This window comes from Haliaeetus albicilla, chromosome 12 (genome assembly GCF_947461875.1).
Source record: "Haliaeetus albicilla chromosome 12, bHalAlb1.1, whole genome shotgun sequence".
In the NCBI taxonomy this organism is placed as follows: domain Eukaryota; kingdom Metazoa; phylum Chordata; class Aves; order Accipitriformes; family Accipitridae; genus Haliaeetus; species Haliaeetus albicilla.
Window position 1 is genome coordinate 7035438 of NC_091494.1, and position 23895 is coordinate 7059332.

Below are 23895 nucleotides of genomic sequence, written 5' to 3' on the forward strand. Positions count from 1 at the left end.
CCCCCCTTGCGCTCAATGACATGCAGGCACAGACTCCTGGGACAAGACACCCACCAAGCAGCAACAGCTACTTCCAAGCTGGTCAAAAAAGTCTAAATCACCCAAGACTTTCACTTCCAGATCACCTTGAGTATACAACAGGGAAAAAAAAAAAAAAAAAAAGGAGGGGGGCAATAGAGAGCAGGGCAGCGCAAGCAAAATGGAAGAGGACACGTGAGAGCCCCTTCCTGCCAGGTGACAGCAGAGGAAGAGAAACGAGATGGGTAACTTATTGCTGGCGAACCGTGAATATTCACCGCTGGGCTCTTTCCCTCTCTCCCTAGGAGGCCCCTGTTCAAGATCTGCCTGCCGCACAGCAGCTTCGGGGCCACACATTCCCACCCTGGGCTCTGTGTCCCCCTCCAGACCCACTCCCCAGCCTCCCCCCAGCTGCCATGCAGAAAGGAGGGGAGCTCCGCTGCCAGGAGGAGACGACCTGCTGTCTTGGAAAGAAAACAAAACAAAACAAAACACAATAAATCCCTGGGAGAGGTTTAAGCAGCAGCAAAGGCTTGCTCAGGGCTCTCCAACCAGGGACGACGGAAGCCGTTTTGGGTGCTTAGGACTGGCAGCATGGGTTTGTGCAAGGAAAGCTGCCTCCTTTGAGGAGGAGAGACAGTGCAGTTGTGGCTGTCGTGGCTTACGAAGTCCGTGCCGACTTCTTTTTTTTTTTTTTTTTTTTTTTTTTTAAATTGGAATCTTCCCCCGTGTTTTAAATATCTGCCAGCGCTAAACTTCTATACTTAAAAAAATATATATCCCATATGTGGATTTCACTAGTGAAATGCACCAAGACCCGCCCCACCCCCTAGCCCTTCTCTTGCACGCACACATGCACACAAACACACACGCAGATCAGCTCTATCAAATACTGGTTTGGTACTTCAGATGTTTTCTCCAATACTGAGAGGGAAAAATACATCAGCACAATCAACCCCAGCTAAGTAGCTCAGCAACACTTCCCAAAAGCGAAGGTCCTTGGAGCTGGAAGACTAGGTGGATAAAAATTACCCACCAGGAAAAACAAAAATTAAAAAAATTAAAAATTATATAATATATATTTATATATCTTAACAGACTGCTTATACCTCGGTTGTGTTAACCGCAAAACGCACACACTGCCTCTGCTTTTTCCTCTCAGATTGTGAAGCCAATCATATAAAATGGTCGGATGCGCGCCTCCCCGCACCCCCCCCTTCCCCACCCCAAAAACTGCATGCTGCACGGTGCCTTTCAGACCAGGAACAGGGCTGTGGGTGAGCGAGTGTCTTCCTCCAGTTAAGAACAAAGACATTATTTTTATTTACAAAAAAAGGAGAAAAAAGTTTCCACACAAAAGCACTACAATGATAACTCCCTTTGGTAAAAAGTGTAATAATAATGTCTCCGTCGGTCTGTCTGTTGGTACTAATTCTCAAGCCGCCTGGTACTATGGTACACAAGAAGCTAGTACAGTTATGCTAGCACATCAAGCATACTTCCTTTAATTAAAAAAAAAAAAAAAAAACAAACAAAAAACCAAACAAAAAAAACCCCCAAAATTGACAATTTGTACATTTATTTACAAAAAAGGAGGGGAACATGTTAAAATCGTGTTGTTCTCTGTTGTGTGTGTGTACGTACATGTGTGTTGAAAAGCTGGTGCATGGCACTAGGAGAGACTAGTAAACAAGCAGGTACAAAAAAACCAAAACAAAAAAAAAAACCAAAAACAAAACCAAAACAGTTCCACTGGCACTAGAAAGGACAGACCGATCTGCACGGGGTGAGTCCAGCCTGGGAGGGAGGAGAGGGAGGCGAGAGGAGCCCAGGGTCCGCTCCGTGAGGTGGTGTCGGGCTGCCCCATGGCCCCGCGCAGGAGCCCGGCCAGCTGGCGACAGCGTAAAGGGAGAAGAATCCGGTCGCGACAGGCACCTGGGGATTTCGGGACACATCCGAATGGTCCGGTCGTGGAGAGCCTCCAGTTCTCTTCCCTCGCCGCTCAGGGCCTCCGGGGAGTCAAAGCCTCAACACTGCTGGTGTGTATGAGCTCGTTGTGTTTCTCTGGGATGGCTCAGTTCAGAAAAGGGTCCTTCCTGCCCTCCGGGGACGCGTGCCGAAGTCAAAGGGGCCGGCAGCCTGCGGTCCCAGCAGGCGCTGGCAGAGATCCGCGTCCCTACAGGGAATCCCGCTGGTGACAGGTTGTACCAGCCACGCACTAGTCAAGTGGCCATGTTACGGAGATACACAGTGAGGGGAGAAAGGCATCTTCCTCCTTTCCTGGATGCGCGCACACACACACACATCTTCCCGGGCTCTTCCCTCGCCCCGGGGGAGTTTTACGGTGTCTTGAATATCGTGCCGTATTTGACGCGGTACTTGTTAATGCTCACAAAGTGCAGAGTCTCTGTGTCACAGGTGGTGGTGCAGGGCACCAAGCCCTCCAACCCTTCACCCATTAGCCACTTGTTTGTCTCGGCTGCCATTTCGCGGGGCACGTGCTCCTTGGTCCATTTGTCCACCCAGGCCTGGAACCGCTGGTGCAGCCGCTTGCTCACCCTTTCATGGGACTACAGAAATAGGAAGAGGTGTTAGAAAAAGGCAGCTTCGGCCCCCAAACTGCAGCGTTATGCAAAGCTCGGCTGCCGGTCGACACAACCGAGGGGATCAACAGCCAGAGGGAATTTGTAATGCAGACACCGGCCCTTGCTAACGGGAGAGGAAAAGCTCTGATAAAGGCCCCCACCCCGGGTCTCCTCTCCAAGGCAATTAGAGTGGTAAAACGAACTCAAGAATACCAAGAGATTTATGTTCTTTGTTTAATACAGCAGGTCTCAGGCTGGGGACACAGAACATATCCTGTGGGAGCCTGAGAGCTGCACACCCAGCACTGCATCCCTTCTGCGCTGCCCAAAGGGTGCTGCTTCCTCCTCTTCCTCCTCCTCAAGCAGCCAGAAGCCAAGGTAGACCCCAGACCAGGCAACTCCTGCTCTTCCCAGCCCTCAGGGTCTGCCTCCGCCCCCTACGGAAGGGCACGGTCCCAGGAGAGAGCAAGCTCAACATGCACTACCTGTGTCAGGGGACCCAACTGCTATGGAAAATTAAGAACCAGCTCAGGTCTAAAAGGTCTGAGAACTGCTGGCTGAACAGAAGCATCAGGAGAGGAAAAACTGCATGTGTCTCGAGTAAGAGCATCTGCTTAAGGAATGTAAAATCCAGGACAGATGGTTTAAAGCCATGGCTTGAAAGCCATGACTACGGTCATAATTGAAGAAGGCAAATATAATTAAGCCTCAAGATTAAAACTTATTTATTATTTGTTTTGTTCTCCTCCCAAAGGCTGACTGCTTCTCAGTGTCAACTGTTAAAACCAATAGATTTGTAGTTCGATGTAGCTTCTGCAGCTCCTTCGGTGTACTTAGCAACCGAGGGGCTATGCTGCATGCTATATAATTAAAAGTTCAATTACGTTGAACGTATATAATTATGTTCAGATTCTGTGATAAATACTGGCATGCAGTATCCTGTTTATAACCTTTCCTTGAGGTTTGTGCCAGTTGAATGGGACAGATGGAATGCAATCAAATTCCTCAGTATGGGCATTTTAAAGAGTCACTACTGAAATAAAACGCTCTCATCTGATGTAAAGTAATTTTTTCAAACTTGTATTCACAACTAATGAAATAAAAACATTGTTTGTATTTCATCAGCAAGAAACAGATGGTAAGTAGCTGTTTTATACGTCTAACTACATGACTAAAACAGAGCTGTGAAGGATGATTTACTAGGCAGGAAGCAGTGCGCACTTCTCCCACTCCCTCACCTCCCAAGTCCATTTTCTCAGTGGTCAGTAGTTTGCTCAGAAAAGCAAATAATTTGATGAACTGAAAACAATATCTGCAGCTACAGAAGAGACTACTGCTGACAGAGCCTCTCGGGTACCTCTGCTTCTAGTTGCTTAAGTCAGTAACTTTTGCCTGAATCTGGCAGGTTTCACTTTCTTCTACTTTCTAAACAATGGCATTCTGCTTAACATTGTGTTTTAAATAAATTATAATAAAATTATAGTGAAGTATTTTAAACCTCAAGTCTAAATAGCCAGACTAGAACTGGGAGTTTGCTGTTAAAGCTCCCTGGTTTTCTCTATTGGATGGAAATATTCCCATGGGAATACAGGAGAAAAGTAACTCAGTGTCAAAGGGTTCAGAAGACCAAATCAGCTTTCTCCAGCCGAATCCTCCTGAACTCAGTCAACGTGGAGAGACACAAGCTGTCTTCATCTTGAATAAAAGCAACTCCCCAACCTTTACAGGCCAAGAGCAGCCCTAGTCCCCTGTGTCTCCACTTACACCACACACATTCACATCCTCCTTCCCTTGCCCCAACACAGTTAATTTTGGCACAGAGAACCAAAAGAAAATTTGAGTAACTTCAAAAAGTCAAATTCCAATTTAAAATCAGTAATCATGAGCATTGACTGCTAGATGCGAGATGCCGCAGACCGTTGAGTCCAGGACTTTCAAGCTGTGGAAAGATACCCATAGGGATTTTTCTATATCCATGGCCCCACTGCTCCCATCCTTGTCACAAAACCAGTGTTTCTAGAGCTGCTGCTGTGTGTTGGCTGCACTCTGCCATGCGGGAGCGACCTTAGGACTCCCACTCTCTGTGACTCTGGGGACAGGAAACTATGAGGGGATGGTACCCAGAGGGATCCATGGGACAGAAGGCATTTGATGCTCTGCACTCTGATCGATTCCTCTTTGGGGAAGCCCTGGAAGAACAGGCACTCTCACGTGTCACCACAAGAACATGCAGAAGACAGGTCTTGCCTATAACAGGAGGAACACCACCCATGGGAATTACCTCTTGGAAGAAATCTGAGAGCTTACAGTCAAAACCACTGTCCTACTGTAATAAAACTCTCTGGAGAGAAGGGAGGAGAGGTGGGAGGACAACGAGAGTTAGAGGTAGAAGAAGAAAAGATTACATCTTAGGAACATTCAGAAGATCTTTAGTGCCTTGGGAGGACAAAATAGCACACCATCCTCCTGGCAACACAAAGACCGCTAATGTTACTGATTGGAATCCCCAAGGACATTTCATCTGACTCTCCCCACCTGACCTTTGGGCACAGGGGGTCCCCGTGCCCGTGAAACACCAGCTGCCCACCCCAGCACTTCCGCTCGCTCCTACCTGCTGAGCTCGCAGCAGAGCGGTCCTCCTGTACATGTAATCCTCCGATTTGATCACGTACACCATCTTATAGGAGTTCAGTTTGAATTTACACTCCAGCTTGTCCAAGCTCTCCACGTTCTCCATGGACTTCTTACTGTTTCCCTCCTTCCCTTCCTTCTCCTGCTGCTCCCGACCACGCTGACACTTACGGATCCGCCTCAGATTCCTGCAAACCAGAGAACCCCTCCTGGAATTAGTGCTTGCCCTCTAGCACTACTAGGCTGGACGTAGCTGGTGGATCTGTGCTGGCCCCTCAAAAGCCTGGCAAACAGCTTGGAGCACAACTGCCTGTTGCAGTCATTCAGGCTCAGACCCCTACAATGAGTCAACTCACTGGGTTTATCTTATTTCTGAAGTTACGGCTGTTGTGCCATCAACACCCTGCTCATAAGCCCTGACATGGCACCCGCTGTTTTCAGGTAGAGGGTTACTGTAAGCCAAGGCAGGACTGCCAAAAAAAACCAATCTGGCGAGTCACCAGCTCTCACCCTCTCTGCCACCTGTGGACCATGCCACCTCTCAGTCACTGGAGAGCAGGAGCCCGGGGTGGACCCACAAGCTTTTAGGATGAATGGCAGCACAGTACCGCTACACCACGCTGCCAGGGTAACAGCTTCTGTCACAGCATTAAATACAGGTGAGACTGACCGCCCGGCACTGTGATGGAGCGCAGTCACTCTGCCCTCTATGGCCAGATACAGCCCGTCGGGTAGGGTTCGCAGCACAGCCCAGCCACTCACCTTGGCAGGAAAACCGGTTTCTGGGCCAGGTGCTCCCGGAGCTCAGGGGAGGTAGAATCGGAGTTGACGTACCGCTCCACGTAGTCCGACCAGCGCTGGAAGTGAGCACAGAGCACAGATCAGCCACTGCCTTACCACCAAACAACGTGGGATGGTTAAGGAGGCTAAGACGAAGTTATACGGATGAACACAAGGTCACTTTTGAAGGCTCCGTGCATCTTATCCCCAACAAGGTAGGTACAACGTTTCCCTATATAGTTTTGAGTGTTTTCTAATACAAAATAAACCAAGAAGGATTTGCCTACTCACATCACTGATGCTTTACGGCGTGTCCTTGATGTTTCTTTATCTTATGTTAATGGACCACAACAACAGTCAACTGGACGCCTTTGTCCAGTGCACCCTTGACCATCAGTCAGCTCTCTGGACAAGCTGCTCTTACCTCTGCTTCTACAGGGTCATCAGAGTTCTCCTCTTCTGTGTCCAGCAGTTCAATAGTTAACTGAACTTGACCTCTGCTCTGAATGAACATCAGCTATAAAGAAAAGGCAGAAGGGACTTCAGTAAGAGGTTTCAAACAGAAAAATCAAACTCCACTTCTCACTGGCGCAAAGGGAGCATGAAGCAAGCTGGCATAGTTTTAAGGGAAAAAACTGTTTCCCACATGCCTGACAGCAAAGGGAAAACACTAGCCAAATTGCACAATCTTTGAGGAACAGCAGAATTGTAAAGCTTACTCTTTTTGTTCTTGTTGGAGTGGTGCAGGTCCTTCTTGAGCCCCCAAAAGAAGTTTGAGGACAAGGGAAGAGAGATTATACATGCAGGCTTTTATCCAAAGTACTTTACTCACTCAGAAAGGGCCTGACCACTTCCTGCATCTTACGCAAAGGAAGTATGGATTTGATTAGCACAGTGCACCAGGTTATTTAGCAATGTATGCAGTCAGCAATGATCTAATGCCCAGTCAGTATTAGCAGATCTCCTCACAGCTGACAAAGGTTGAGACACAAGAGAAATGGGAGAGTTTGAGCTAACAAATTTAAACCGGTGACAGCAAAGCAGTCAATATGATACAACCTAAAGATGTTGTGAAGCACAAGGGATATTCATTGCTGTTCAAGGAAATGTATTTCTCCTCAAAACCTCATTTCTGAGGAGCCCTTACAGAAGCATTAACCTACATGCCAAAAGCTGGGGACATGCCACCAAAACTTTCCTTTCAACTTTCAGAGCTACAGAAAGTCCTCAGGGTTCCTGGGTGCCTAAACAAGGCTTCTTTTTTAAAGGACTGGTGCCTCTCCCTTCTTAAAAGGCATCCCCCTCGCTGCTTGCTGCTTTTACACCGCAGTCCACAGCCCGGCTTTACCTTGAAACAGTTCTCCTCTGACATGAGCTGCTCAGCTTTGCGCTGGTACGCAGCCTCCAGAAGAGTACGAGAAGACTGGGAAGCAAGAAGACCTCCTGTTGCTCCATTGTTGTTCTCTGACAGGTAGAGGTCTGTTACCTGCACGCAGATCTCATCGCTCACTATGTGCTGGAGCTGCAAAAAGGAAGAACACAGGTAAGGTGTTCGTCAGGGAACCCACTACATGCCTATCAGCACAGAACAGAAAGAAACAGAGATGTAACCATGGGTTTAAGCCCAAGAAAAACAAAACAAAAAGGCTGAAAAAGCATGAGTTTAAGGCATGAGTTTTGTACGAGTTTAAAAATCAAAAGTCGCTCAACTGTCTTTTGAATTCAGTTCATCTCTGGACTGAAGTACAGAGCTTCTGAAAAGCAGCTCTATCCTTCTGAAAGAGCAAAGATCTTTCAAGCCATTCCACTTCCAGCCCTTGTGTCTGTTTTTGTTCTTTACGCTACAAAAAGGCGCATGAAGAATTTTTCCCTTGGTTACAGATTCTTCCTACCAGTCCAATAAAAAGGACTAGAGTTTAACAGCCGAAATGAGCTACTCAAACAGCCAGATAAAAAAGCCAAAGCTTTTTAGAAAAGACATGCACTGCTCCTACAACACTGGTGAAAAGGAAAGAAATTATTTAAATGTCATTTAATTCTTTTTCAAAGTTAAAGCAAGATTAGCTCTGGAGACACTTTGAAGTTGAATACTTATATCCTAAAACTTCTGGAAAACAAAGGGAGAAGTCTATACGCACAGAGAGGATATTCTCAATAATTTAAGTACATCAAAAGTTACCTTTTATCACATCTCTTTACATCAGTGTTAGAGCTGGATTAAAAACCACCCAGAATTTACCTGCTTACCCCTGAAATTCCCCATTTAGGTCTACAACACTCCCCCTCCAAAGCAGGCCTGGGCTCTTACTGCAGCAAACAACCTGGCTACTTTCTCTACCCCGGACCATCCGCCCTCCAGCCTTTGCTGGCAATCACCTGTCGAACAATGCTCTGGATCAGCTTGTCCATTGTAAAGGCGATGTAGGCATGAATGGTGAACATTTCACGCAAGGAGTCCTCATACTGCGACGAGTCCATGTTCCCATCCAGGAGATTGCGCACCATGTCCAGGAAGGCTGGGTAATAATCCTCAACATCGATGTCCACTGCAACAAGAAAGAATGGGAGAGATGAACATACCACTCCCAGGAAGGGTTGCTTTGAGTTTTGGTCCTCAGACTACCCAGTCAAGCTGAAGAATTACTGGAATAGGCTGAAATTTGTTTTTTATAGACATTTAAACAGGTCCTTTTAAGGCCACGGGTATGTTCATTATCTCTTTCTAGGTCTAGCCTCCTCCACGAGGGTTTTATTTCTGAAAGACTTTTTAAAAGGCTTTTAGTTAGGGAACTCAAGGATACCTTAGATACGCAAGTGTAAAATGAAAGCTCTTATGAAATAGCTGCTGCATATTACCATTCTGCTATTCAAGTCCCACGTGCCTCACATCTTCCCATCTCCTCCCTCAATTCAGTGCTGGCCAGTGATAAAAGAGAGATCCCCTCATCTTAAAGGGTCACCACTGTTAACATGCCCAAAGATACCAAACAAGCTCTGTCAACATGCTATGAACAGAAACCTCTTTCTTCCCCAGCCTCCCACCAGAAGTCACTCACTAGGCTCCTTCAGTCGCAGCTGGATGGCAGGACTGTCGCTCTTGTCTCGCTTTATGCCCAGCACTTCCCTCTCCCACTCCCTTTCCCGGGTCTCCTCTTCGATCTGCCGCTCAGCCTGGGTGCAGATCCTCAGCAGCCGCAAGCACAGGATCTGATGCAGCCGCATGAATATGTACCAGTTGCTGTTCACATAGAAGAGATTGTAGACCTCATCCATGCCCCGCAGCTTCTGGGCTGTCGTGTTGTTGAACATCAGCTTGGTTTTGGGAGGACTGCCCCCAACACCGTTGTGCTTTTTTGCGGCCCCAGTAGCTTCGTCCACATCCATTTCCTCTTCTTCCTCCTCTTCCACATCCGAGAGCTCACCTCGCTGAGCAAACAGCAGGTCTGGAATGAAGTGATACATGATCTGCTTGATTTTGTACTTGTCCTCTTTCTGGATTCCCGTCTGCCGCTTCACGTGGTGGATGATGAGAGAGGCAGCATCTTCCAGGATCTGCTTGTCTTCATAGGCTAGTGATAGGTGTGGGCCTGTGGGGACTCCAGCATTGTCTTCTGAAGCCTGCTCTTGCCTCTACAAGTGAGAAACACAGCACAAAAATGAGTCCCAAACACCTCTCTCCACCCAAGAGCCTTTCAGAAAGCTCTGCCAGTGGCACAGATTTTCTCTCTCCTTGAGCAGTGAGGAACAGGAACCAAAACTGCACTTGCAAACTACATAAGCTTGAGGGAAGGAAACTATTGGTGACCATCTTACCTCATCATAGATGCTTTCAATCTCATTGAGGAGACTCTTTGACCTCAGGACCTTGGTATCATTCTGCTTGAAGTTGATGCCCTGGTGGTCCAAGGATTTCAGGTAATACTTCTCATTCTGCTCTCGCCAGACTTTATTAAATCCTCTCTGGGCTTCTCGCCACTCCTCCTCTTTCATCTTCAACCTTGGATCAAGAAAACAGGGGTGAGCTAAGAGGTCTACTCTGAGCGTACAAGGAAAACCTAGGGCCGTGGTTCCTGGCCAGTGTTGAGAAGAACTGAACTCCTTATGAAATGGGCATAAATGAAAGCCGTCCCACAGAACGGAGCTTTACAGGAGGAGCACCCTGCACATGCTCTTCTGAAGAAGTCCCTCTGGGCTTCTTTCATGTCTAAGTAACACCACTCAGGAACAAAGCAGCTTGAAGGCTTGTGCTTCCCCCCGCAGCATGCCAGAACAGCTAGAGAGCTTAGTGTCCCTCTAGCCCCACTGTCCACAGCAGGCAGAGGGGCTGAAGGAATGGTAGAGCCATAAGAGCTGGCCCAGCTCTCTCAGAACTCCCCAGAAAGTCATGTAGCTCCAGCTGCTGAACAGTGGTGGCTTAGTCTGGATGATTAACAAAGTCATCGCCCTGCAGCATGGACACCTGAGCTTCCTGGGAATGGACTCCTGAATCTTGACTCAGTATCTCAAGCAAAGCAGCCCTGATGCAGCTCAAGACCCAGCTCGCAGGAAGAGTGTCCTTACAGCAGGCTGGGGAAACTGTGACCTTGCTGGTATGCTGGGCAAGGCTGTTACCCCAGCTGTCAGAGCCCTGAGACACAGGACCAACAGTCCCACAGAGATGAGAAGTGGCTGGAGAAGAATATCTCCTGCTTACACACCTCCTTGAGCTTCCCCAAGGAGTTACAGCATCCACTGCCTTTTCTTGACCGAGAAAGGGGAGGTTGACAACAGAAACAGACTGGGAATCTGAGCATTCTGAGCACTGAGCACAGCATCTGAGCACAGCCACCACAACCTCAGCCCACAGTGACGTACAGCCACAGGACTTGGAAAGGGATCAAATTTAGCCCTGGAACAATCCACACAGTAGACACTTTCCTCATCTTACACACAATGCTGACACCAGGGAAGAAACACGTTTCAAGAGGAGACATCAAAAGCTCTACATCCCTCCAGCTGAGCTGTAAGTTTTTGTTTCAGAAGGGTAATTCCCTCTTTCTAGATGATTATTATGAAATACAGCAACTGACCAGAACATAAAATGCACTTCTTAATTTACAGCCTTGTGGAGGTCATACCCTTTAGGGGCAGAAATTAGCTACTTTTACATAAATCTGGATCACATATGGTGCATTAGCCTTTGGTAGAGGCCCTGGGGCAGGGTGCTAGAGCAGTCAATACCTTTTCAGTACAATGGGAACAGCCACGGATGGGTTCTTCCGAAGTCCATCAATGATGTCAGCTGCTTTGTCAGCATATATCCTCTGGAGAGCCTTGCGGTGGATCACCTCTGAAGTGCCACCCAGAGTGTTGTCCAGGCGGAATTTGGCCTGCTCCTCGGCAGACAAGCGCGAGAGTTTCTTTTGGATTGCCTCAAGGACGCGGATCGTTGCCAGGTTGGTCTCCAAGACAACATCCAGCTGAAGCGAACAGTGCATTAGCCATCGTTGAATAGATAAAACATGATACTTCACAGAGGCTAACATTTAAGCGACATGAAACAAGAAGCCGTGCATGTTTAACAAGGTGTTCTTGAGCAGTGGTTTCCATGTTCGGCTGCTCTAAAATAATCCAATTATATTTTATCTGCTACCTAGATAATACTGCATAAGAATTTAAAGGCTTCCAGAACGACACTGTTCAGAAATTACATTTTCCACCTGGGAATAGAACACAATTGACAGTGACTCTACAAAAGGACATGCTGAATCTGAGTGTATTCAGGTAATTGCCAAGCTAACTTCCATTTCAAGTCAAGATGTCAATCATTTAACATCCTGAACGTATCGCTTTTCAGATTATTGCAGGGGAATGCATGTTCTCGTGTGCTACATGGGCAGTAAGAACAGAAAAGATGCATTGATTATACGCTGGCCATTGAACAATTTCATCTGGAGTGGTGTGAACAAAGAGCTCTGCACAAAAAGTGAGGGGCAGGGGGGTAGCTTGGAGCGAGAGGTGGTTATGCAGCTGCTGCTTCTTGCATTAAGAGAACACAAGCTTTTACGCAAAAAACAGGTGACACACACACACGCACACAAAACAGATTCTAAGCAATAGCATTAAAGGTATAACTATATCAAGATCATTAACTGTTCAAAGAACCCCAAGCTTTCCGAGACATGAATCAATGAAAAACAATTTACCTCAAAACGCTCATCCTCGCACCTGTAGATATGCTCTTCGTATTGCGTCTTCTTGGAGCTCACGAATGTGGAGTCTTCAGACCAGGACGGGAAGGAGACCCAGGTGTCATTCAAAACCTTTGAAGGAGACAAGGGGAGACAAGAGTCACGGTCAGTCTTCGAGGTGGTCACACTCGTCCAGCTCTGAGCCCAGTCTTCTGCTGGAAGGATAGAATTCCCCAGTTGGAAAAATTGTGTGCCCCTTCCAAAGCCCAGCATTCAGGGGGCAACCCCTGGCAGCCAGAACCGTAACATCCAGGCAGTCTGAAAAATTCATTAGCTAGAGCTGTGAGAAAAAACTTGCAAGGGAAGAGAAGAACGAAAGGTGAAAGGAGCTTTTCCATTACTTTGGATTGGTCAGCTGCAACCATGTGGTTCATCATGTGTGTGATTCAATGACGACAACACTGGGTGGTCATCATGTCAGACATGACTGTTAGACAGTACATGGTTTCCACCTCCAAATAAGGCTAATTGGGAATATAAATCCATACCCCAGCAACACCTTTCCTGACAAAGCAGCTGAGCACCTGCAGCTTTCACCACCTCCAAAACAGGAACAGAACATTCAAAAAAACCTCAAAGAGGCCAAAGGCAAAGAAACAAGGGTTTTGGCAGGCAGTCTTGAAAGTCAGGCCCAGTTTTCATAAACCTGAAGCCTGAACAACTGAGTCATTAGATTCTCACATGAAAAGAAGTTTGTAACTGCATCACAAAAGACACTTTTGAGAGACATGTCAGGACATAGATAAAAAAAAAAAAAACCAAACAACTTACAATTGTCTCTTGCCCAGGTTGTTTTCGCTATCTTGCCACCACTTCAGCTGAACACCTATCACCACCACTAACTGCATGAACTGGTCACCCACATTTGTCCGCCTCATCTCTCACGGAGCGTAAGGACACAAAAACCGTGATGTTTCCGAACAGCACTCTCCTCACTATTTGTGTGGATGCCACTGCTGACTGCAGTCACCCAGGGAAGGGATTTCTGGGGCTCTCCCCTCCTCCGGTGAATGCTCTTAAGCAGCATGTTTATTAACTGGCCTTCAGCAAGAGTCCTGCTCACTCACCTCCAAAACATTACCTTCAACACCAGTGAAGGAACAGGATCAGCCAGTACCATTCCCACTTTGATCAAAAGGTCATTACAACACATTAAAGGACTCAGTGACTACATCTGATCCTGCAGGACTTTGTTGGGAGACCAGCTTTGACTCTTGACCAAGAAGGCTGGCTCCCTGTAGGGAGCCAATTTCCCAAAGCAACACACCATTTCTCAAGACAAGAGGTCTTCTTAGCATTTCAAGCAGAAAGAAGCATTTGAGGGATATGTGGGAGAATCTGTACAGAAAATGTGATTTCCTTTTAGAGTTGGACTAGAGACAACTCTGAAAGCAGACTAAGTGGGAATTTGGGTAAAAAGGTAGCAATAATCTTGAATTATATACTACCTTGTAAAAGATCCCTGAGATCACATTATGACCATACAGAAAACTAGTTCTGTCATTTCCTACTTAAGACTGTTTAAGTTTGTAATCTTAATGTTCTTTTCACAGGTTATACTACGTAAAACATCATACATATCTAGTGCCCCTACATTTTATTTAAGTAGTTAAACATCACAACTATTTGGTGGGTTTTTTTTCCAGCTGCTCCCCAACGGTTCACGCAACCCTTTCACAAGCACCACTGGAAGAGAGCTGATGCCAACCATCAAAGCCACATGGGTATCGCAACTCCCAGCCAGCTTCCAGCATAACCCATTCCTAGACCAATGCCTCGCCCTGTGCCATAGCTGCTGGACACAATCCAGACGTTTACAGGAGTGCCAAGTGCTCATTTGCCGCTAGGAACACCTCGGGGTGTGCTCACCTCGGGCTCCGACACGTACCATGATGATCCCAAGCCAGGATGGTATGCCCGCACATGCCTGGGTGCAGGAGCAGCACGGCTCAGTGCTGGATCAGTGCTAACCAGGCAGCTGCCTGGCCCCAGCTCCATGCCCAGCCCCAATTCTGGGGCGCAGGCAGCAGCACAACTCTACTGCATGAGAGCAGACGTGCCCTGACATCCCTGGGAAACTTTTCAGCATAACTCAGATACAAAATAAATTCCCCATCCTGTTCTTCTGTTCTGCTTGTCCTTGCTCCATCCCTCCGAGAAGGCTGGGAATAGCCTTCCTCTGTCACACAATTCCCATCCGAGAGCATCTTACCTCTTTACACAGTGGAGTCCGCCCTGTGCACTTGGGTTGCTGGTAGCTCTTGGGTAAGGCTCGGTAGCTGGAGCCCAGTCTTTTACAGGAGGCATAGTCTATCTCCATGGCAATCCCCTCGGTAGCCCGTTCCTTTGGATACGTCTCCATGTGAACAGACTCTTTATACCCCAGAAAGTTTTTAAACCAAGTGAACAATTCTGGGAATTTCCTAAAAATCAAATGAATGAAGTGAAAAACTAGCTAAAGTAGAAATCAAACAGTGCTGAGCTGTGATGCTGAGGCTACAATTGATTGCTACAGACAGACTGTGTCGAAGACGACCCTCTGAATTATCAGTCTGGTGAGAGAGGACCCTCTCTGCTCAATCCCACTTCCACAGAGCCTGATCAAACGGGAGGCGAGTACCTGTTTGTTGATCAGGTGGTGGATTGCTCTCTCAGTGCAACTAAGGTGCTCTAGGATTACCCCCTCATATTGCCAGGGATACACAGAGAAGCACCAATATATCCTCCACATGCCTCGTGGGTACAGTCCCTACGAGACAAGTGATAAGCAAGGAAGAGCAGCCAAAGTTTTCACTGCAGGGGCAGCGCTCGTTGCAGGGTCACGTCTGGGTCTCCCAAACTGTCCCAGCAGTGAACCCAGGCCAGATCCCTAGTTGTTCGCCAACATTCTTAACCTTAAAGCAGACCCTTCCTTTCCAAAAGCAGCAAGAAGAAACTGAAAAGTGATTCTGTAACTCTGGCAAAATGTTTCAGTGCTGAGTGATTGCTTTGACCAGTGCTGCCTCCCCAGACTACACAGACCAGCACAAATTATGGAGAAGCCTTTGCCTGCAAGGCCTAAGTTCACCTGCTTGTAGAGGAAAGTTTTCTGAAGAATTTATTAGTCTAAAATACTGCATCTGTTCAACTCATCTTATCTCATGCAAAGCTCCAGCAATATGAGGAATTGAACCTGTTACTGAGGCTAATTGAATCACTGCTCATTTATTGCTTTTTCATTACATGACAGAAGATAATGTCCAACTCCAGAGTAAGAAAACTGTATTATACCTTTCCCAATACAGATATTCACCCTTATAGCTAGGAGCACAGACAGCACATGGGAGAAAATCCAGAATTTTTTGTCAAATACTTCACCTTTCCTAGCTAAAGGTAGCATCCTGCTGATGCCTGACTAATTCCAGTGGAGCTACAGAGAGAGCGGAAGCTCCTTGGGGCAGTTTCTTTGCACAGTAGCTAGCGTAATGGGGTCCTGAACCCAATTTACCTTGCTATTGCCTTCTCCCTTGGAACCAGGAACTCAATTCACAGGAAGAAGGACCATTAATCTTGCCGCCCAAAGTTGATGAGAGGGTATTGGTTAGTTTTAGCTGATTAATACAGAGTTGTTCTGTACACTACTGGCAATTATGGAAGTCATAATTCCTATTTAAACTATAGTATTGCTTATCATTTTTGGCTTCATGACAGAATTCAGCTGCTTTTTGCTTTTTGGAAATTTTAGTGAGTTTATAACAGGACTCTTTTTTTAGGGGGCATTTCCTATGTAATTAGACAGTCAATCTTTTCTCAGATGAAATAATCCATGATTCCAGAGCAAGACACTGCAATAACAAGCTGCTAAATAATTCTGTTTGCTCTTCTGAAAAAGGAAGAAACAAAACAAGCAGTACTGGCACTGCTCTTGAATGCTGCCTGCCTGCCAGCCAAGACACAGCTAGGAATCCCCCTCTCACCTCCTCTTGGGTAAGGAATAGAAAAGGGTAGTGCAGAAGAGCATGAAGTTGGAAAGAAAACTGAAGCAGGGCCCTTACTGTCCTGCTCCAATAAAGTCTGAAAGCCTAAAGCATGTGGCACCTGCACAGTATTAGCCACTGAAGGGCTTCCAAGAACTGCCAGTATCTTCCCGCCCATACAGCAGCACATAGCACCTTACCACGTACATTCATGACACTCAGGCCAAGCTGGAGGGAACAGGAGATCAGAGAATGTACTGCCACAGAAGCAACCTGTGCAACCGTTTAGTGGACAGACAATTAAGCAGTGGCAGGCTATCCAGATAAAAGTCAACCAACAGCGGAGGAAGTGGGCAGCGCAGGGGTACTCCATCTCAGATGTACTTTGTGGCCCAAGAAACCACTGCCCAGCTCCCAGGGTGCCGTTCCTCCTCCTCCTCTGTGCCACGCAACCACATGAGATGCACTCCCCTGAACGACCACAAAGGTCAGCGTTTCTTTTCTGGCTTTGTAATGGAAACAGACCAAGCGGATTAAACTTCTCACTTCTCACCTCGCTTAAGGAAATGGGCTCCACTTACCCCAGGAATGGAGAAACGAGCTGCACAAGCTCAGCCCGGGAGATCACCTCCTGGTTGAAAATAACCAGGCAGCGAAGGAAGTTTTCATATGCTTCTGTGCTACGCAGAGCTTTGCGGACCTTATAGAGAGAAGAAAAGAGGAAAACAGTCGCTGTCAGGCTGCATATGCTATCACTGTTCAGGAGACCTGGATTCAACACTGTGCTTCCCACTGATGCACAGAGATTACACGTGGAATGAGAACGCAAATCTTTAAGTGAGTTGAATGGAGGGTAACTTGCCCCATACACCGGGCCAGAAGAACAGATACTGATGTGAGCCATCTCCGTGCTGCGTATGCCCTGCAACATCAGCACCCAGTGCATTCCTCTGAAGAAAGGAGTTGCAAGTAAAGAATTAAATCCCTTAAAGAACCCCCTAACAGATGGATTATGAAATGCTGGAATCACGGACAACATCAGTCATAACTGCAGCATCACAAACTCACCCAGGTTGCCTTTAAACACTAGAGAATATTGCAAGTAGGGAGCAGGGGTAACAGACCTGTGCCCTGGGTAATACTGCTCCAGCCTCTGCCTGCGTTACAGCTTGGGTTATCACAGATAAGCCAGCTTCTGTAACCCTTATCTTCACAGTACAAGGAAACCAAACTGTTCATCCCAACACCATTACCTTTCCCACGAGAACAGTTAGCATCTACGCTTCAGACTGAGATCTATCATCATTAAGACATTCGTCATTACGGTTATAACTCTACAGCAGGGATTTCTAGGTTTACTCATGTTAACACCTACACATCCTCCGAGCAATAGATTGGCTCCCAGTTACTATTAGCTGGTCTACAGCATGCTGCAAAATGCACCACATCATCAGGGAGTAACCAAGACTTTCATCGACACATGAATATTACTTAAAAGGCTTGTTTACATCCACTATATAACTCCCCTCTGAGCCCTAAGGAAATGTATGGACATCTTAAGGAAGACACCAAGGTACCACTTGGAAACATCCCACATATCCTCATTTGTTCTGTGTGGTAAACCAGCAACAGGTAACAACTGTGCAATTAATTAGATTCATCTCTCAGGGAAAAAAAAAAAAAACCCAACGTCGACATGAATCAGCCGCTTTGTAAACTGAGCTCCCACACTGCAGGCAGCTCGTTGTGGATGGGTACAGCAAGCTGTGCCAACACAGCAAGACATGCCACACACATCGTCGGTTGTATGGGGATTTCGTAAAGGTGAAAAAAATCTGGAGTGTGCATTACAGGAAAAAATTCGCATTCCTGCAAACAACCTGCAGCAGCAGCGGGTGAAAAGCCGAAGAACGATATATGGGGAAAAGACACAAATGACCCCTTAAAAAAGATCACCAGTCTTTTAAAAATATTCAATGGATCTGACTTAGAGGTCGCACAATACATCTGAGGTCAAGCTGACAAATGTTATCAGGGTGGTATATATATCACATACTTCGCTGTGATAAAAATCCGGATGTATACACGCGAAGAACATAAATCAATGACGCAAGACGGCTTTCTCTGAATCTCGCTTCTCACCTTCTCAAAGAAGAGAGATTCTGTCCCCACACCATGTTTGCTGGCTTCTGCCAAAGACTGGTCTTTTAAACCAAGCAGCTTCGGTTTTTTCTGTTAACAAAAAAAAAGAAAGGCAAGAAAAAAAAAAAAAAGGCTGTTCAGCAGAGCAAGTTGCCATATTTTGATTATCTATCACACAAGAGTTTCAGCTTCCTGACCCCACTGTTTGCTTTCAAATAAAAGAAAGGTGGCTTTTTTGGAAGGAAACTTCCATGAAAGTGTGTGTCACAGGTTAATCTATTAAAGGTTAATCAGTAGCAGAGAACTCTAAATATTTTTAATACACTGTTGCGTCCTCTTTTGTAACTAGTTGATTGAAAAAGTCACTCTATGGTCCATCTCCTTCTAGCTAGTTTGCAGAATTACCAAAATAAATCTGTTTTTTTCCTATCACTCACCCAGTTCTTTAAGTCTTACACCTCCCTAAAATTATCATATTTCTTTTTCTCTCTTGCAATCCTCTGCAAGATCCTTTATTTTCCCCATACCAGCACTACACTCTACATCCTCAGAAAGGCCAAAAGCTGCCTCCAAATTGTGTTTTATTTTGCTGCCCTTTATCTGAAGAGGAGGAGAAAGGGCAGAAGGGGAAGTAAATCACTGGATTTAAATGATACTATTACATCTGCTAATGCTTTTCATCACAAAGCAAGATATACCACCCTCAAATAAAGCAGGCAAACTTATCCTTAATGCACAAACACTAAGCCACCTGGCCACAGCCTTGTTCTCTCAAAACATGCGTCATTTGAAAAGGGCAAACTTTGCTACAAGAATAATCATTCATCATTGTATTATAAGGTTTATCATAGGAAAGATGAGCAAGCATGATTCCACTGCATCTGCTCCAAGTTCTACAACAACGCTTTCAGGCACACCTTTATCCTTCCCTCAGCTTATCTTCCCACGTGCGTTAGAAACATTGCTACAAATTTTGGACAAATTTATTTTGCGATTTTACTGAGACTTTTGCCTCCACACTCCACATCTCTAAACACTGCTTTATTCACCAAGAAAACTACCCCCACACATTCTGCAGCATCCTAATAACTGGGGAAAGCCCTATTTTTCCCAAGCCAGTAAAGTAACTATTACCAGTAAAGTAACTATTACCACCCTCAGGTACAGATAACATCACCAGTTTGTGAAAATCAGAGACAAAGCCTTGCACTTAGAAACAAGGACTTCAAAAAGTTTTCCTTTAAAGGTGAGAATTACTTTCCGTGTTCTCAAGCTGCAGCCTGTGCCACAAAAATCGCACAGACTTGTAAAATGCATCCCGCTCTGCCACAGCCTCCTGGGAAAAACAGGGCTGCTGAATGAGCAGCACACGCTCTTACCTTCACCGGAGGGGTTGCTCCAGTTCCCGAGTGCCGTCGGATCTGACAGCCATTCTGGTTGGGTCTTTGCTGTTTGTTGTTGAGCTGTGGCTTCTTCACCGTGCCACCGTGATCATTTCTTACCGATTCCACTTTCTCTGCAGTTGTCTTACTTAACAGCTTATTTAGAGACAAACCCATAAGACCATTAGAGCTGAGTTCCACGCATCCAGGCAAAAAAATATGCCTGCTCCTCCTAGCTCTAGATGACCAATATATTTTACTGCAGTTATTGCAGTCTTAGAACAACCCTTTTAGGCAAAGGGGTTGTACTTAAAAGACAAGTTATGGCCAGAAAACACAGTCTATCACCCTGACCCCATTCCCGCACTCAGTAAAAGATCACTCCAAAAAAAAACCCAAGAAACAAACAGCAAAAGCACATTTTTCTGAACTCTGGCTACACACAGAACAGTTTTCCACTAGGTATTTCAGTTCCAGCCTATCTCCAAGATGACTCACCACAGAGCTGTTGGCATCAGGCAGGAACTGCCCGAACTCCGAGAGCAGATCCTCCTGGTTCTTGAAGAGGCGAGCCACCTGCGCATACACCTCCTGCTCCGTCAAAGCTGGCGTGTAGTTACCTCCTGCCTCCTTGGCGTTACGCTGCTCTTTCTGTCATAGGAAAGAGGACAAGCATAAGAAGAAAGGATGCACAAACTATTTACGTGGCAAAGAAAAAAAAACCCTCAGCGATACAAAGAATGAAACAGCAAAGGTCTCAGCATCTCACATAAAGAATCATACTATATTAATAGTATGATATTTACACATACTAAATGTATATACTTATATATACTAAATGCCCAACTGGGCCTGGATTAGTAGGACTCTGACCAAGGAAGTGGTTTCTTTACTTCTAACATAGTACTACAGCCATGTTGTCTCTTTCTGCCCCACTCTCATGAAAACATGCCAAATACGATTTTTAAAAAGGCATTTCAGACACTTGCTAACAAAGATGACGGACTGAAATCTATTATCTCATGCTGCTACATAATCTTCTAATTTGCAAGAATTCTGCTTAGCTTGCTGACCAATGCTAATCCAGCAGAAGACCCAAATGCAAGCCTTGGACAGTTAGCTCCCCGTGGCAAAGAAAGAGAAATAACCATACATATACTCAAATCTGCCTTGTTAACACTCACCTGATATGTATGGAGGATCTCCAGGAAGGCTTTGTAGATGTCTGGCTGTCCCTGGAACCGATTTTTGATCTTGTTGACATAGTTGATGGCATGATTAAACTCAACGGGCTGATTGTTCTGCAGGGATGGTGTGGTTCCCAGAGAGATTGTCACTGGCGTATGAGGTTGGACTGGTGGCGAGCGTGGTGATGCATATGGTGGAATCGGGGGAGTTTGCTGGCTGGCAGGAGTATGTGCCTGCAACTGTGATGGCTAAGAAGAAAAGAAGCCATGTTAGAAATTAGCAGATTCCTTTACGTTTGGAATAAACTCACTTCTATTCCACTTACGGACCATATCCAGAGGAAACAACCCAGCACGTAACTGTATCTGATGACAACAGTGGAACAACACGGATTCAATACAGATACCTCTGAGCTGGAATATATCGAGTGGACAAAATCTCCTGCTACCACATCCAGTCAAACAACCTCTTCCCATATACCAGCCCTGGATGACTTTTGCTGCACTTCCTTAAAAGAACAGTCTTTTTAAACTGCTACTAAACAATTACTGCCTTTGCAGGTCTAGAGAATTTTAACAGTATCTTTCATAAACCCAACATTTCCTAGTGGCTCAGCAGAAACTACTGTTAAGAGTCAAAATTAAGAAGAACCGTTTCACAGTCAGAGTTGTGTTTTACAGATCAACAGAACCACAAATACATGTAGGCTAAGCAGAAGAAAAGTATTATCCAAAGCAAATAAATACATAAATATTTAGTGGGCCAGTAGAGACGACACTTCATCAGGAAGACAAAACACCTGGACCACTCAAGCTGTTGTTATTAACAGTTGGTTTTCCTTGTTAATTGTTTTTGACTGAAATCTGACAAGAGAGACACTATCTGAAAAATTTAACCGAGCGAAAATGCATAGGTATGGCTTGCTCCAACACTGCGAGTTATTTTGCCCCTAGTGAGGAATTCTGGGATGCATAAAAGCAACAGCAAGGGAAAACTGGAATTTCTTTCAATATTGAGACAAAGAGCAGGCACATAAGGCTCTCAGAGTAATTATTTTGAATACTCCTAATAGACACCTAACAGCCACAGGAAAACTAGCAAAAGTTTTGAGGTGGCAATTTTAAATGGCAATGGAAGTACTCATTCCTCTCACATTCCAAACTTCAAAACTTGTATTACAAAGAGTTTTCATGACTGACAGTGTAGATAACTGTCTTAGGATGGCCAGAAGCATCCTATTACAAGATCCTGCCTTGCCTACCTACAACTTTACCTGTCTGGTAAGGAAATCTCACCTCATTATCTAGCATGTCCCTCGGATTCATTTTAAAGTTTCAGCAAAAACAGTTCAACTTTTAGCAGGTCGATGGGGAGAAAAACACTTAGCCCACAGTGATGAGAAAGAGACTACTACCTCTTCACTGAGAGCATGTACTACTTCTTCAGAAAAAAGCCTTGAAATCTGGCACAGGTAAGTTAATTCTGGAACGCCTTAGCTTTGCAGATCTTTTAGCACGTTTTGTTTGCCATTTCTGAACAGGAGGTTGCAAGTCCACCAATGTTTGCCTAGAGATCATCTAACTGCAACATTTTAAATCCTGCTGGTTTCTAACCACATATTCCTTTTTTTTTTTTTCTCTTCCAGCCAATTGGTAGCTAATTGTACTGTTTAGAGACTAACCCTTGAAACTTTGGGGATTCCTTCCCTCCCTAAGGCTCTCAAATCCTTCCACATTTTGAGGCTAAAATACATGATATTTTATCTAGAGTAAGCTCCTTGAATGCCTATTATCCTATTCTGTTTCCAATCACATAAAATACATCTGTTGGATAGTAGCATCTGGATTATGACTAAAACAAGAGTCAAATTGCCTTTGTTATTGAAAGGTCTCAGCTTCAGGCGCACAAACCGATACCTAAAGGCAGCATCATGGTCACTCTTGCACTATAGATTTTGCCAATAACTGCTGCACCCATCCAGCTGATGGCTGAACTAGATTCTTTTACAAAAAATGTCCAATCTGAAAACAAGACTTCAAGCAATGCAGAATCTACCAAATAACTAATCAAGCTCTTTTAAAGGCTTTATTGCTCCAAGCATTTGAAACCACACACATACTTTGACACCAAGAACAACATCTTTACCATGGCCTCTGTTTTATGGGAAATTTCTTGGGACTTCAGTTACTCTGAGACAACATACACAAAAGCAGGCAGTTCAACATGTGCCCAGTGCTTTAACTAGGAGGCCCTTCTTGCAAAATCAAATGCTTTTCAGGGATCTTTTTCCTGGGACTGCTAGCTGGATCACTCCCTGAATAATGTGTGTACATTTTAACAGATGCTCTGAGCACCTTTCAGTTCCCCACTGAAAGCAACAAGGCGTTTCCAAACCCTTGAGGTGGCTTATTTGAATTACTGTCAAATAAACTATGATGCACCTCGAAGTTTGACAAGGAGAAACTAATCCAGCAGCAGAACATACAGGTTCAGAAATACCATGAAAAAGCAGTGTGGAAGTTCCTTTTTTGCTCTCTAGCTCCCTAACAATTTCAGCCGAAGGCAGCACAATCCCCACATTATCAATGTATAGTCATTCAAAGTCTCTTACCTTACTGATTTTGGCAGGTGGTGGCTGCGGCGCTGGCTGTGCTGGTGTTGGGGTTGATTGCGCTGAAGGCTGTGACTGATGCTGCGGCTGGGGCTGGGGCTGGGGCTGCAAGCCATGAGTGGGGATCTGGTGAACTTGCCCTGGTGTTGTCACGTTCACCATATCATTCGTCTGCACCTCAATCTTGTAACCAGGCGGCAAGAAGGTGTTGAAACCCATGATCAAGTCTGGGTGGCCCTTGAAGAGCTGCGATACGCGGCTGATCACTCCTGGAGTGTCAATACTAAAGGAGGAATAAGATCAAAATGTCACAATCCTCTAAGAACTTTTCAGTGGTACACAGAGTTCTCCACACAAGAATTTTCCACTAGA

General features: G+C 45.6%; 1 protein-coding gene across 2 annotated transcripts in view; it reads right to left on the bottom strand.

Moving 5' to 3' along the window:
* Positions 1 to 1580: 1580 nt before the first annotated feature.
* Positions 1581 to 23895, bottom strand: part of SIN3A (SIN3 transcription regulator family member A) — a 35760-nt gene continuing 13445 nt past the window's right edge. For both annotated transcript variants that reach the window (XM_069797862.1, XM_069797861.1), the window contains exons 5-21: positions 23524 to 23806; positions 20909 to 21160; positions 20223 to 20375; positions 19722 to 19880; positions 18343 to 18432; positions 16782 to 16900; positions 14457 to 14667; positions 12200 to 12316; positions 11235 to 11473; positions 9828 to 10011; positions 9071 to 9644; positions 8391 to 8560; positions 7363 to 7536; positions 6439 to 6531; positions 5997 to 6091; positions 5215 to 5422; positions 1581 to 2588 (exon numbers count right to left, since the gene is read on the bottom strand). In XM_069797862.1, coding sequence (XP_069653963.1) covers positions 2358 to 2588; positions 5215 to 5422; positions 5997 to 6091; positions 6439 to 6531; positions 7363 to 7536; positions 8391 to 8560; positions 9071 to 9644; positions 9828 to 10011; positions 11235 to 11473; positions 12200 to 12316; positions 14457 to 14667; positions 16782 to 16900; positions 18343 to 18432; positions 19722 to 19880; positions 20223 to 20375; positions 20909 to 21160; positions 23524 to 23806 — 3352 coding nt within the window. In that variant the 3' untranslated portion in view covers positions 1581 to 2357. The remainder of the gene's footprint in view (positions 2589 to 5214; positions 5423 to 5996; positions 6092 to 6438; positions 6532 to 7362; positions 7537 to 8390; positions 8561 to 9070; positions 9645 to 9827; positions 10012 to 11234; positions 11474 to 12199; positions 12317 to 14456; positions 14668 to 16781; positions 16901 to 18342; positions 18433 to 19721; positions 19881 to 20222; positions 20376 to 20908; positions 21161 to 23523; positions 23807 to 23895) is intronic.